The following is a 14,916-nucleotide window of genomic DNA, read 5'->3' on the forward strand; positions in this document are numbered from 1 at the left end:
AATTGAAGTTCACGCGCGGTGATACGACCGCAAGATAATGGTCGCATGACAGCCGCATGACAACCGCAGAACACATTTTTGGCTGTTGCCAATGGTTGCCTTGAGTTTTCAGCTGACTTTTTGGAAAATATTCAAAACAAACCAAGTTGACAGCCAAATCAACGTAGAATTTCAGTTCAACTTGCTGATTTTTACACTGCGGCAGTTAGGCGGCAATTATCTCCTTTATCTCGCAATAAGCAATATTTAAATTTGAATTTATCTTGGAAAAAAATAAAATGTCAATACCTACGTCTGTTTGTCTGTGATGATCATCCTTTCATCGATTTTGTCGGAGTTGCTTGTTTTTGTGCAACCAACTGTCAAAAGTGTCGGAATTTCACTCGCGTTTGTTTACGTTCCTTCTCAAGCAAACATTTTTTCCGTTAAAATCGTTTCTGCTAAATATTGTAAATTTTATTGTAATTATTGTTGTTTGTTTGAAGGAAATACCTAGCTTGTACTGTGTAGTTTTGGTCAAATATAAAAATCACAATGTTTGAAGCCGCCGCTCGCCTTCAGGTGATTAACAACCTAAATTCAAATTTTAAGTTAATTATGAACAATTCTACCTCCAAACAGGCCCACAACCAGGACATGGTCAAATGCCTCTCGCAGCTGCGAACCCAGCGCCAGAAGCTGGCCGACCGGGTGGCCACCCAGCAGCAGGAACGGCTCGCGCTTCAGACGGAAATCGGCAACCTGCAGCGACAGCTCGACTCGCTGGACGAATCGCTGGAGCAGAACCGCCGCAAGCTGCACGAGCAAGAAGCCAAACTGGCGGACACCGAGGCCGGATATAGTAAGGTCGTGGACACGATGCACATCCTGCTGATGTCGGTGAAAAAGGACGGGGAGCGGGAGATGAAGCAGGAGGCGACGTAGGATGATTTGGTTGAATGGTTGTTTATTTCATTATGAATAATTTTTCCCTACAATTCAATGATAACTTAGAATAACGAACCTTCTAATTAATTAGCAAAATAGGCACATATTCACACTAACCAACTTTGAATCGAGAATAAATACAAAAATCCTACTTAGTTTTGGTATGAACTTGAAAAATGCTCGTTAATTCTTTGATATTATTAGTTTAAGTTCCTACGAAAATGTCTTCTCTAGTTCTGCGACGCCTTTATCACACATCAGTCTAAGTGGAAGTCTGAAAACTGACTCGTTTTTTTTTCTCGAAGAAAGCTCTCTAAATCGATGTTCTCGCTATTCTACACTGCTACCGATAATCCTTAAGTCTGTTTTACTGATAAGAGAGAACTTGCTATCAAAAACTTACACCTCGTTACACCCTAAATATGTCGTTGACTAAAAAAACACAGAAAAAAAATGCATCAATTTGCTAGCCCAGCGTTTCGTCTCAGTGGGATCATCTCGCTTCAATTCACTTGGTTTCCTGACTTTTTGCAATTCTTCTTAGGCATAACCGGCGGCCCGCACCTCGTTCCAGATCTTGACCAGCTCCTCCGGGCTGTCGTAGCCGTGGGAGGCCAGCACGTACTTGTAGCTCTGTGGGCCGAGGAAGGGCGCCTTGTGGAAGTAGAATTCCTCCGAGTGGAGCGGCTCGATGCCGGCCTTGAGCGCCACTATGCCGAGGTAGATGTCGTCGAAGCTGGTTAGAGGGAGGGGAATGATTATTTAAAAAAAACACAGAGCTAAATACGGAAATTGAAAGCCGGCGCGATCAAGAAATGTTGCGATTTTTTTTTTTCGTGACAAAAATCACAAATTCCAAAATTCTAAAAAAGTAAATCCAGAAATAATGATTTTTTTTATTCAATACTTTTAAATATTTTTTTAATTGTGAAATTTCTAAAATGAAAATCCTTAAATTCAAAAATCCTTCAATTCTTAAATGTCTGAATAAAAAAACTTAAATTTTTAAATTCTTCAGGTAGTAAATCCTAAAATTATTAAATTCCTAAATTTTTAAATTCTTAAATTCCTAAATTCTTAAATTCTTAAATTCTTAAATTCTTAAATTCTTAAATTCTTAAATTCTTAAATTCTTAAATTCTTAAATTCTTAAATTCTTAAATTCTTAAATTCTTAAATTCTTAAATTCTTAAATTCTTAAATTCTTAAATTCTTAAATTCTTAAATTCTTAAATTCTTAAATTCTTAAATTCTTAAATTCTTAAATTCTTGAATTCTGAAATTCTTAAATTCTTAAATTTTTAAATTCTTAAATTCTTAAATTCTTAAATTCTTAAATTATTAAATTCTTAAATTCTTAAATTCGTAAATTCTTAAGTTCTTAAGTTCTTAAATTCTTAAATTCTTAAATTCGTTAATTCTTAAATTTTTAAATTCGTAAATTCTTAAATTCGTAAATTCTTAAATTCTTAAATTCTTAAATTTTTAAATTCTTGAATTATTTATTAAATTTACTTAATTTATTGAATTAATTAAATTTATTGAAATTATTAAATTAATTAGATTTATTGAATTTATTAAATTAATTTAATTTATTGCAAATATTTTTCAAAATTGTTGTCCCTCGCTCGGCTCTGGTCGGGGGAGATTTTTAAATACAAGAGAAATTTAAAACACTTCTAACATGCTAAAAGTGATTCTAAACGCTCGATTTATTTAATTTATTCAATTTATTTTATTTAATAAATTTATTCAATTTATTTTATTCATTTCATTTATTTAATTGATTTAATTGATTGTATTTATTCAATTTATTCAATTTATTAAATTTACTTAATTTATTTAATTTATTTAATTCATTTAATTTATTTAATGTATTTAATTTATTTAATTTATTTAATCCATTTAATTTATTTAATTTATTTAATTTATTGAATTTATTTAATTTACTTAATTTATTTAATTTATTTAATTTATTTTATTTATTTAATTAATTTAGCTTATTTATTTTTTTTAATTTGTTTAATTTATATAATATATTTTATTTATAATATTTATCAAATTTATTTAATCAATTTAATTTATTTAATTTACAACATTTATTATAATTTAACACTGTTTAATAATTTATCAATAACTGATTTTTTTTTAAATTGAAATTCAGATTTTTTTTTCTAAAACTAAGAAATAAATAAATACAAAAATAAAATTCTAAACATGGCTATTTTACTAATCAAACCTTTAAGAAATTCAAAAAATCATAAATTCAAAAATAAAAAAAGAATATAAAAATGTTTTAAAAATCTAAAAAAATAAATAATACAAAATTTTGAACTTTTAAATTCAAAAAATTAAAATTGAGATAGTTCAGAACATCTGAAATTCAAATACATCGTAATGCTGGAAACATCTATGAAATTATAATTTTTAAAAATAAAAAAATGGATAAATCAAAAAAAATCTACAATAAAATAATAAAAAATCAAAGATTTTTTTTCTAGCCTAAAATATGACATCAAAAAGATCTGATTTTCTGAAGCCATTTAAAAAAAATTGTTGAATTTCGGATGTTCCAAACATTCTAAATTTTGAATTTCAAAATAAATAAATAAATTATTGTTTTTTTTTTTTGAAGTTTGAATTTCATTATTTTCCCTTTTTTTAATTTGGGACAGAAAAATATTTGCAACGGCCGATTTTTAAATTAAAATTGATAGTTAAAAAAAAGGTCCAATAAGCTATTGTGTTCCATATGTTTATAGGACCTATTTAATAAAAACTGTAGAATAAAATTAAATGATAGATTTTTCAATCTTTTAATTTTCTGCCAGACAATTTAAAAATGATAATTTTAGGCCCTCTGGTTTAACCTCGGGTTTAACCAACTTACCGAAAATGCTTCGTGTACATGCTGACGTAGTACATCTCGAACAGCGCCTCGTGCGACACCAGGAACGCCCCGGCCGTCACGTACGTGGGCCACATGTGCCACGGGTACTCGTCCAGCGAGACGTACCACTTGCTGCTGCGATGGCGGTGCGGCGCCGACCGGAACACAAACCCGGAAAACAGCTTCACGTCGCTCGGCAGCTCCATGTCCATGTTGAGGATTTGTCGCTTCTCCCTCCGGTGGTTCGTTCCGTTCGTGCTCGAGACTGGTTCTTCGACGCTCTTGTCGCTCGAGCTCGAGTTGTTGACGGTGGTTTGGCTGAGGCGGCGGGCCAGCTTGCGCAGGGCTTCGTCCGTTTCCTCCAGGTACTCCGGATAGTTGACCGGGTTGCGGACGTACTTGAGCAAATTTTTCGACGACACGTAAAAGTCGTCGTCGGCGAACATGTAAAACTTGGCACGCGGACAGTAGCTGACGGCCCAGCGGAAGCCCATCATGGTTTTGATCGTGTTGTTGAAGTACGCGTCGACAAAGTCACCCTGGACAATGTCCCGATAGTTTGCGTACTCCAAATCAATCAGCGACTGCAGTCTCCGGTTCGGAACGGCCGGCCGTCCCAGCACGAACACCGTCCGGATCTTAACGTCGGAAAAGCGCTTCTCCCAGCCCCAGCTTTTGCGGATCGCAACCCGGCGGTCGAAGTTCTCCATGGCGGACTTCACGATGAAGACCAGCCGCGGCGCAATCATCCGGTCGTCCTCGCGACACTTGTGCTGGCAGTCGGTGATGTACGAGAAGTTGTACCCGTTGATGGGCTCCACCGCCGGACGCTGGCCATGCCGCAGCTGGTACACGTACGACAGGATGTCCCCCTCGAGGGGATAGCTGAACGTTTGCTCGAAATCCGCCTCGAACATGTGTGTGAACGCGCCAAAGTAATCGAGCGTGAGCAGGGCCAGCACCGCCGAGGCCACGTACTTGAGCTTGAACTTGATGCAGATCCGGGGAAGCATTCTGACTGTTTTCTGAAGGAAATTAACTTGTTAATAACAAACAAACCCTTAAATAACACAATTTACCTTTAAAGGACTTGTTGTGAAATGCTGCAAACTTCAATAACAACACTGTTTTCCCTTACATAATTTTGGTAATTTAATTAGTGCACTTTAAAACCGCAAAACACGCATATCTGACTGAATAATCGCACTTTACCAACAAACTAAACCAACAAACCACGAACTCAACCTTAATTTACAACAAAACAGCCAATTAGCGTTGAAATTCAGTGAAAATCTTGTCCGGAAAACCAAAAATCCTGCCCGCAATGTGATTCACAACCTGTTTGTCTGAAAATTTTGAAACTTTTTCTGACAGTTCTCCCATCCCACCCACACAATCCTCTCACACCCACCACCCAGCCCGGGGTTGTTTACGTTTTTTTACTTCATTGAGGGTGGTGCTGAACGACCACAACAAAAAACAAATTTAGACAATTCGACGCCAACATTTCAAAAAGCATCATGTACAAACCATGCGTTTTGAGAAAAACGCATTTGAATGTTGAGCATCCATTTTCAATTCCCATTTTAATATAAGAGCAAAATAAGATGTTCTAATGATAACAAACGATGAAAAACGTTACTTTTATTGATACTTGATCATCCAAATTCAATAAAACATTATTTCCGTAATTTTATTTGAGAAAAACAAACATAACTCCTTTTGAAATCACCAACGTCTATATCACCCTGCTGTCATTGAGGGGGGTGCTTTGTTATGATTCGTTTTTCTTCGCCGAATGTACATGGCGCTTTGTTCATGTTGCTTTTTTTTCGTCACGAGGTTCAAGTAGTCTTTTGTTTGACAGGTTGACAGGGCTATATAAACAGGGACTGCTGATGGCAGAGATTTTGTTTATGTTACTTTATTTAAAATCATGATTAAACAGACTTTACTGAAGTAACTTTTGCTCATTTTTGGTGGAGAGGTAGCTTATTAGGAGTACTTTAAGAATATGCAATAACCCAGAAAGTGTCAAGATGTACATGATGCCTTTTGAAATGTTACCGTCGAATTAAATTTTGTCGGAGTTGGACTGGCAGCACTGTGCTCGGCCGGTCTCCGAGAGAAACGTCAAAATTTTAGTTGATTGTAAACAAAACACGTTTTGCGGTGTGTTGTGTCGTGAATCTCACATTTAAGTTAAAGTTTTGGAGCCTTTGATGCACTAAAATCTTTAAAAATGAGGTGATTTATTCTGTTTGTAAGCTGGGAACTTTAATATTTGTACAAGAAGGTTCTCAAAACACTAGAGGCAGCACATTGCTCAAAAATCTAATCCAGGTTTTTAAGCGAAGATGGCGTTCGAATGGTGAACGTCCCAAACGTCAAAATCGCGCAGTAGTACCAACAATAGAAAATTGAATGTGGCTGTCATACATGGCACACTTTTTTCGTAATGTTGGTACCACTGCGTGATTTTGACATTTGGGACGTTCACCATTCGAACGCCATCTTCGCTTAAAAACCTGGATTGGGTCGTTTATCCTAACTACACTGAAACCCCGATGGTTTGACTCTAACCAACCCAGCAAGTTTAGTACAAAAGAACACAGAGGCATCGCTACGCTGAGAGAGTTTGAGGAAATCGTAAGGTGTATGAAGTCCGGAATAGCGCCAGGGATAGATCGGATCTCCGCAGAAATGCTCAAAGCTATAACGCCCAGCTGGCAGCCTGGATGCTGCATCGGCTATTTAGCAAAATCTGGGCCACCGGGACTTTTCCGGCCGACTGGATGCAGGGCATTTTAGTAAAGTTTCCCCTTTACAACTGCGACAACAGGAGTAGCATCATGCTGCAGTGCATAGTTCTGAAGCTTCTCTGAAAAGTGATCTTGTGCAGAATCAAATCGAAGATCGACGAAACTTTTCGACAGCAGCAGGATTCCTATGTGGCCGGTTATGTGTGGACCAAATAGCGACACTTCTTGCCACACTCGACCAAGTTAACGAATTTCAGGACTCCTTGCACCTGGTTCGATGGTCTCAACAACGAGAAGCTCTTGGGCACAAGGGTGTTCCGGAGAGGATCGGTTTTGTTGGGAAACGGTTCATTTGGAATGAAACATAAACTGTTTTTCAACGGTTATCCAATGTATCTTATCAAAAAGTACACTATCTATCGGAGATATCTTTCAAGATTTTTAAATCTGATTGGAATGGTGTGTTGCTTTTTTCTGAAAGCACATAAATGCAGCTAAACCTTTTTTTTTTTTAATTTTCCTGAGGTACCTTGTAAATCATAAATGTGAAATCAGTGTGAGTTAAACAAATTATCAGTGTTGTAAACATGAAATGCAAAAAGCTTCTCGGTAAGCTGATGATCAATTGATAGACATTGGCTGTGATCCAGTTTTAAACATATTTTTTTTAAGTGTTACTTTAAAAAAACAATGGTTTGAAATTATTAAGCATTCCTAAACCTTTCCCAGGATAAGCGTCGACGGTCTGCTGGTGTACTTCCCGTACGAGTACATCTACCCGGAGCAGTATGCGTACATGCTCGAACTTAAGCGCACCTTCGACGCCAAGGGCCACTGCCTGCTGGAGATGCCCTCGGGAACGGGCAAAACCACGACGCTGCTTTCGCTGATCGTGGCGTACATCATGGAGAACCCGCACATCGTACGCAAGCTGATCTACTGCTCGCGTACGGTGCCCGAAATCGAAAAGGTCATCGCTGAGTTGAAACATCTGATGAACTACTACGAAAAGCAAACTGGCGTGATGCCCAACATCACCGGGTTGGTGCTGTCCTCTCGTAAGAACATGTGCATCCACTCGGAGGTCAGCAAGGAGCGCGACGGCAAGATCGTGGACGCCAAGTGCTACGGCATGACGGCGAGCTACGTGCGAGATCGGGCCGCAACCGACGACTCCGTGCCCATCTGTCAGTACTTTGAGGGCTTCCAGGCGGAGGGCAAGGAAACGACGCTCCCTCCTGGGGTCTACTCGATCGACGACATGAAAGAGTTTGGACGCGAGCGCAACTGGTGTCCGTACTTTATGTCGCGCTTCGCGATCAACCAGGCGCACGTGGTCGTGTACAGCTACCACTACCTGCTGGATCCGAAGATTGCCGAGGTGGTCTCGAAGGAGCTGGCCCGCGAGTCGGTCGTGGTTTGCGACGAGGCGCACAACATTGGTGAGGACGGAGTTCTTGAGCGATTGCTAAGTTTTAATTGATCGCTCGTTATTTATCTACAGACAACGTCTGCGTGGACTCAATGAGCGTCAAGATCAACCGTCGATTGATCGAGAAAAGTACGACTGGAGTGCACACGCTGGAGAAATACGTCGCAGAGTGAGTTAGAACTAAATGTTTGACTTTTTAAATTTCATCTCAACATTTCTCTCCCTTAGAATGAAGGACGACGACCGGCGACGGCTCAACGACGAGTACCTCCGGCTGGTACAGGGTCTCAAGGACGCTGCGATGCAGCGCGAGACGGACATGGTCCTCGCCAACCCGGCTCTCCCGTCGGAAATCCTCAAAGAGGTCGTCCCCGGGAACATCCGCAACGCCGATCACTTCCTCAGCTTCCTGAAGCGCTTCATCGAGTACATCAAGTCGCGCCTTCGCGTGCAGCACGTCGTTCAAGAGAGTCCAGCCGGCTTTCTGAAGGACATCCAGCAGAAGGTTTGCATCGAGCGGAAACCGCTAAGGTTTTGTGCGGAACGACTGTCGTCGCTGCTGCGCACGCTGGAGATTACGGACCTGACCGAGTTCGGTCCGCTAACGGTGATTACGTCGTTCGCTACGCTGGTGTCGAGCTACACGAAAGGGTTTACGATTATTATCGAACCGTTTGACGATAAAACGCCGACGGTGTCGAATCCGATCATGCACCTGAGCTGCATGGACTCGTCGATCGCGATGAAGCCGATCTTTCAGCGCTTCCAGAGCGTTGTGATTACGTCGGGAACGCTCTCGCCGATGGACATGTACCCGAAGATCTTGGACTTTGAGCCGGTGGTGATGAGTTCGTTCACGATGACGCTGGCCAGGCCGTGTCTGCTGCCGATGGTGAGTTTGATCCTTTTTTGAAAAATAACAGAAATCGATTCCTGCAATCCTGGATTTTTTCAGATACTGGTTATTTAAGGTTGCAAAAATCTATGAAATCGAAAGTTTGCACAATTTTTGTTTAGTGTTTAGTTTTTTTTTTAATAATTTATATAGTTCCAATGTGCAATAGCTATAGAAACCACACTATTCTTAAAAAATATCCTTTTCATTCATATTTTGAAAAAGAGCGAAAGAGCCGTTCAAAAGAGCGAAAATGAGTGAACGAAAATGAAACGAAACTATTGGCACTACGCCCCCCGGGGCATGGCCTTCCTCTAACGTGGGATTTCTGCTCCAGCGCCTCTGACGAGACAGGAGAAACCGGGACCGACGTTTTTACTTCACCATCCGATAGAAGCTCAGTGGATAAGGCGGGAATCGAACCCGCGTCTCATAGCATCATCGGGATCGGCAGCCGAAGCCGCTACCCCTGCGCCACGAGACCCACGAAAATGAGCGGCTCCTCAAAAAGAGCGGTTTTGCCCACCTCTATTAAGAACGATAGAATTTCTTTCAAATTACAAACGAAAATATTATTAGGAATTAAATTAATTCAATCTGTTTCGTTGAGTGCAAGAACATCAATTTCTAAGATGTTGTTAACGAAGAAAATTTTCTTCCAAAAATTATTGATTGTTTTTATTCTTAAAACGAAACTTCGAAATAATCTTCAATGAGCGATTTTTTTAAAATGTATTGAGATTTGTAATATAAATTTAACATAACATTACAACTTATTGTTTTGAAAACATCTGCTTAACAATTCATATTAATAACAATTTTATTAAAACCAAAATAACAAAATTCGATTAATTACAGAATTTCAAAAATTTGAAGCTGTGAAACTTTTTAGATTTTCTAAGTTTTTTAAATATAAAAATTGAAATTTTTAAATTTTTGGTTTATTGAAAAAATGAAAAATTCTGTTGTCACTCTGATTCAGGAAAATTGATTCTACTCCCAATTATCACATCATGATGAAATCCACTTAGCAAGCGAAATAAATGTTAAAATTTTAAATAAATGAGATATCTGGAATTCAACAATTTGAAATTTCAGAATTTACATATTCAAATAATAAAAAAATAGAATTAATAATTCAAAATTGCCAAAACATACAGATTCAAAAAACCTTAAAAAGTACGAATTATTAAATTGAAAGATTACGAAATATTATAATGATTTTTTTTAATTTTATTTTTTTAGAAAGTTTTAAAGAAAGATTATGAAATTATTAAATTATTATGTTATTAAATTATTAAATAAAAAAAATATTAAATTATTAAATTATTAAAATATTAAAATATTAAATTATTAAATTATTAAATTATTAAATTATTAAATTATTAAATTATTAAATTATTAAATTATTAAATTATTAAATTATTAAATTATTAAATTATTAGATTATTAAATTATTAAATTATTAAATTATTAAATTATTAAATTATTAAATTATTAAATTATTACAATGATTTTTTTTAATTTTATTTTTTTAGAAAGTCTTAAAGAAAGATTATGAAATTATGAAATTATTAAATTATTAAATTATTAAATTATTAAATTATTAAATTATTAAATTATTAAATTATGAAATTATTAAGTTATGAAATTATGAAATTATTAAATTATTAAATTACTAAATTTTTAAATTTTTAAATTTTAAAATTTTTTGAATTTTTAAATTATTAAATTTTTAAATTATAAAATTATTAAATAATTAAAATATTAGATTAGTAAACTATTAAATTATTAAATTATTAAATTATTAAATTCTTAAATTTTTAAGTTATTAAATTATTAAATTAATAAATTAATAAATTTTTAAATTATTAAATTTTTAAATTAATAAATTACTAAATAAATAAATTATTAAATTATTAAATTATTAAATTATTAAATTATTTAATTATTAAATTGTTAAATTACCAAATTAATAAATTATTAAATTATTAAATTATTAAATTGTTAAATTGTTAAATTGTTAAATTGTTAAATTATTAAATTATTAAATTATTTAATTATTTAATTATTAAATTGTTAAATTACCAAATTAATAAATTATTAAATTGTTAAATTGTTAAATTATTAAATTATTAAATTTTTAAATTTTTAAATAATTAAATTATTAAATTACTAAATTAATAAATTATTAAATTATTAAATTATTAAATTATTCAATTATTAAATTATTAAATAATTAAATTATTAAATTATTAAATTATTAAATAATTAAATTATTAAATTATTAAATTATTAATTTATTAAATTATTAAATTATTAAATTATTAAATTATTAAATTATTAAATTATTAAATTATTAAATTATTAAATAATTAAATTATTAAATTATTAAATTTTTAAATTTTTAAATTATTAAATTATTAAATTATTAAATTATTAAATTATTAAATTATTAAATTATTAAATTATTAAATTATTAAATTATTAAATTATTAAATTATTAAATTATTAAATTATTAAATTATTAAATTATTAAATTATTAAATTATTAAATTATTAAATTATTAAATTATTAAATTATTAATTTATTAAATTATTAAATTATTAAATTATTATTATTAAATTATTAAATTATTAAATTATTAAATTATTAAATTATTAAATTATTAAATTATTAAATTATTAAATTATTAAATTATTAAATTAATAAATTATTAAATTATTAAATTATTAAATTATTAAATTATTAAATTATTAAATTATTAAATTATTAAATTATTAAATCATTAAATTATTTAATTTAATTTTTTGCCATTTTCTTTGTTCAGATCTTTTTTGAAGTCATATTTTAGTTTTTGAAATTAAGAGAAGAAAATAATTGAAATTTCGTGTTTCAATTTTCCAGAGATTTATCAAGTGCAAAATCCCTAGATTTTATAATTTGGTGATTTATTTTATGGTTTTAATTTTTTTAAATTTTTCCTGATTTTTTTTTTTTTTTTTTTTTTTTGCAGGCCAAGTGCGAATGATGCTGATGATACCTCTTCAGTTGACGCTCAGGCGAGGAACATCCTGGAAGGAGCGTCACTGACTACGTCCGTCCTGTCCTGTTAGATCATACTTGATCAAGACAGTATAGCTCTGGTTCCTTGCAAGTGTCCTATTTTCTTACCTCCACGTTGGCTTGGTTTTCATGATGACCTAGCTGGTGGCCTGTGGAAACGGATCGTAAACCTTTGACCAAAGTCAAAGTCGAGACGGCTAAAAGAAAGGGGCGCGACAATGTGGGAAAGGGAAGTAATTTGTGATTGTAGACGGTATTGTTTTGATTCGCAGTATGTTGAGTCAACTGCTGTGGATGTACCTGAAACATCGCACAACGGGGTTTCTCTTCTCTTCATTCTCAGCTACCTCCTATCTTCTGTTTATTTTGTTTCACTGATTTTCTAACGCGGCTTCTGTTTACTATCCTCCATTTGATTTCGATTTTACTCATTTGATTCTCTTATTTCTCAACGATTTTTCACTCTATTTTACCAATTGATGCTGCTGTAACATACTTTCTGCTTTCCCTTAATTTGGCAGCGATGTCAATTTTGTTATCATCTGCCTTTTCTTTATTTATCTATTTGAATAATTTTTCATTTGCCCTATAAATTGCCCTCAATACAATCTAAGCTTGTTTGTTATCTCTATTTATTAATTATTGTTAATTTCTTTATCTACTTCATAAATTACTATCTTTCTTTTACTATTGATTCTTCAAATAGTATATTTTTTTTCACTGTCCATTGTTTTCAATCTTCACCATTTTCTTCAAACAAATGAGGTTCGAGCCCTTACTCAATTTTTGGAGTGATCAAAGAATTAACACAAATATTACTATTGTATTTTTGGTAAACTTTTGTAACATGCTTAGGACCAAAAATTGTAACAAAACACCGCGACAAAAGAAATAGCCACAGATAAACAGACTCAACAATAGGGGAGATTTCAGGAGAAAACAATACACAGTAAATAACAATAAGTTTTTGAATTCAAACTAAAAATAAAACATTTTTTTGCTTTAATGAAAGTTGATAGGCACACTATAAATGGTTAGGCGCTTATACTTACATCAAACCCTACGTAATGTACCACCCCCGGCCGAGTTAAAATGCGTAACCGGAAAAGAAGGTGTGCATGCCTGGCACGAACACTCAAAGCGTGTTCTAGCGTGCTGCTCGTACTGACTCAGAGCAAGGGTGAGATGTAGGTGTAAGGGCAGTGCGTGTTCGTCGGGAACCTGGTGCATAAGATCGGTCAAGGCCCGTTCTTACACTGAAAATTGCGAATTGCGAATTGCGAATTTTCTTTGTTCAGATCTTTTTCGAAGTCATAATTTAGTTATTAAAATTAAGAGAAGAAAATAATTGAAATTTCGTGTTTCGATTTTCCAGAGTAAAATTTTGGCGAGAATTATCAAGTGCAAAATCCATAGATTTTATAATTTGGTGATTTATTTTGTGGTTTTAAATTTTTTAAATTTTTGAATTTACCTTTTTTTTCCTGAACTTGTTTTTAAAGCAACGATATTTAAAATGTTACAAAAAATGCAAATATTGTTTCAGAAATGGCAAAAAAGTTTCACTTGGTGCAGGTGGGATATGAATCCACAACTGATCAACGGTACTGATCCAAATGTTTGCTGTATTATTCTTTTTTGGCGCGGATTTCGCGTGTATTGAGTTTTGGGGTCGGCGCGGATCTGGCGCAGATTTTTTTTCGACTTTTCCGTAACAACCCTGAAATTAAAAAAAAAAAACAATCATCAAAATTTGAAAAAAATCAGAAATCCTTAAATTTTGAAATGTTTTGATTGCTTGATTTAATCCCAAAATATTTCAGCAGTTTTCTTGTATGTACGGATGCAATGAAAACAGGAAATAAAATTGAGTTAAAATAAACCCTTTTTTTTGTACAAAAAATTATAACTCGTTTAATTTTTTGTACAAAAATCTAGAAATAGTTTTTTTATCTGATTTTGATTCGACACCATGTCTTATTGAATTTCCCCTCGCAGATCGTCACCCGCGGCAACGACCAGGTGGCCATCTCGTCCAAGTTCGAGTCGCGCGAGGACACCGCCGTCACGCGCAACTACGGCCAGCTGCTGGTGGAAACGGCCAAAACCGTCCCGGATGGGATCGTGTGCTTCTTCACGTCCTATCTCTACCTGGAATCGGTGGTGGCGTCGTGGTACGACCAGGGCATAATCGACACGTTGCTGCGGTACAAGCTGCTGTTCATCGAGACGCAGGACAACGCCGAGACGTCGTACGCGCTGATGAACTACGTGAAGGCGTGCGAGTGTGGCCGCGGGGCGGTTCTGCTGGCGGTGGCGCGGGGTCGCGTGTCCGAGGGCGTTGATTTTGACCATCATTTGGGGCGAGCGGTGCTGATGTTTGGCATTCCTTATGTTTACACGCAGAGTAGGATTCTGAAGGCGCGGTTGGACTATCTGCGGGACCAGTTCCAGATCCGGGAGAATGACTTCCTGACGTTTGACGCGTTGCGGCACGCGGCTCAGTGCGTGGGACGTGCCATTCGGTAAGGTTCAACTCTTGTTCAGCATTCTTCAACCAAACTAATCTGCTTCCCCTTTCCAGCGGTAAAACCGACTACGGCATCATGATCTTCGCGGACAAGCGCTTCAGCCGGCAGGACAAACGCGGTAAGCTGCCCAAGTGGATCCAGGAGCACCTGACGGACAACTACAGCAACCTGAGCACGGAGGAGGCGATGCAGCTGGCCAAACGGTGGCTCCGCCAGATGGCCCAACCATTTACGCGCGAAGATCAGCTGGGCGTGTCGCTGCTGACGCTCGAGCAGCTGACGTCGATCGAGAAGGAAAAGCTCGAAAAGCAAGCCCAGGGATAGCAGTGAAGTTGGTCAATAAAAAGTTTTTTTTTCTTCTCTTATTAACGTTTACATTGTTTTATTTCAAGTACATTCAGATGATTTTCTT

The 14,916-nt window shown here is 35.0% G+C and overlaps 3 protein-coding genes across 3 annotated transcripts; 2 read left to right on the forward strand and 1 right to left on the reverse strand.

The window, feature by feature from the left end:
- Positions 1–365: 365 nt before the first annotated feature.
- On the forward strand, positions 366–1,104 carry LOC6052880. The gene is made up of 3 exons (XM_001869026.2): positions 366–449; positions 484–561; positions 622–1,104. The coding sequence occupies exons 2-3, from the start codon at positions 535–537 to the stop codon at positions 922–924; spliced, it is 330 nt and encodes a 109-aa protein (XP_001869061.1). The 5' UTR covers positions 366–449; positions 484–534; the 3' UTR covers positions 925–1,104.
- LOC6052879 (beta-1,3-galactosyltransferase brn) lies at positions 930–5,197 on the reverse strand. Its single transcript, XM_038264487.1, has 3 exons — positions 4,897–5,197; positions 3,818–4,842; positions 930–1,663 (listed from the first exon to the last, which is right to left on the reverse strand). Exons 2-3 carry the CDS (start codon positions 4,828–4,830, stop codon positions 1,468–1,470), a joined length of 1,209 nt encoding a protein of 402 aa, XP_038120415.1. The 5' UTR covers positions 4,831–4,842; positions 4,897–5,197; the 3' UTR covers positions 930–1,467.
- A 732-nt stretch (positions 5,198–5,929) lies between these two features.
- LOC6052878 (general transcription and DNA repair factor IIH helicase subunit XPD) lies at positions 5,930–14,873 on the forward strand. Its single transcript, XM_038262173.1, has 6 exons — positions 5,930–6,064; positions 7,309–8,021; positions 8,084–8,180; positions 8,240–8,903; positions 13,972–14,498; positions 14,558–14,873. The coding sequence occupies exons 1-6, from the start codon at positions 6,060–6,062 to the stop codon at positions 14,826–14,828; spliced, it is 2,277 nt and encodes a 758-aa protein (XP_038118101.1). The 5' UTR covers positions 5,930–6,059; the 3' UTR covers positions 14,829–14,873.
- The last annotated feature ends 43 nt before the right edge of the window (positions 14,874–14,916 follow it).

The sequence above is a fragment of the Culex quinquefasciatus genome, chromosome 3, assembly GCF_015732765.1.
Source record: "Culex quinquefasciatus strain JHB chromosome 3, VPISU_Cqui_1.0_pri_paternal, whole genome shotgun sequence".
In the NCBI taxonomy this organism is placed as follows: Eukaryota; Metazoa; Arthropoda; class Insecta; order Diptera; family Culicidae; genus Culex; species Culex quinquefasciatus.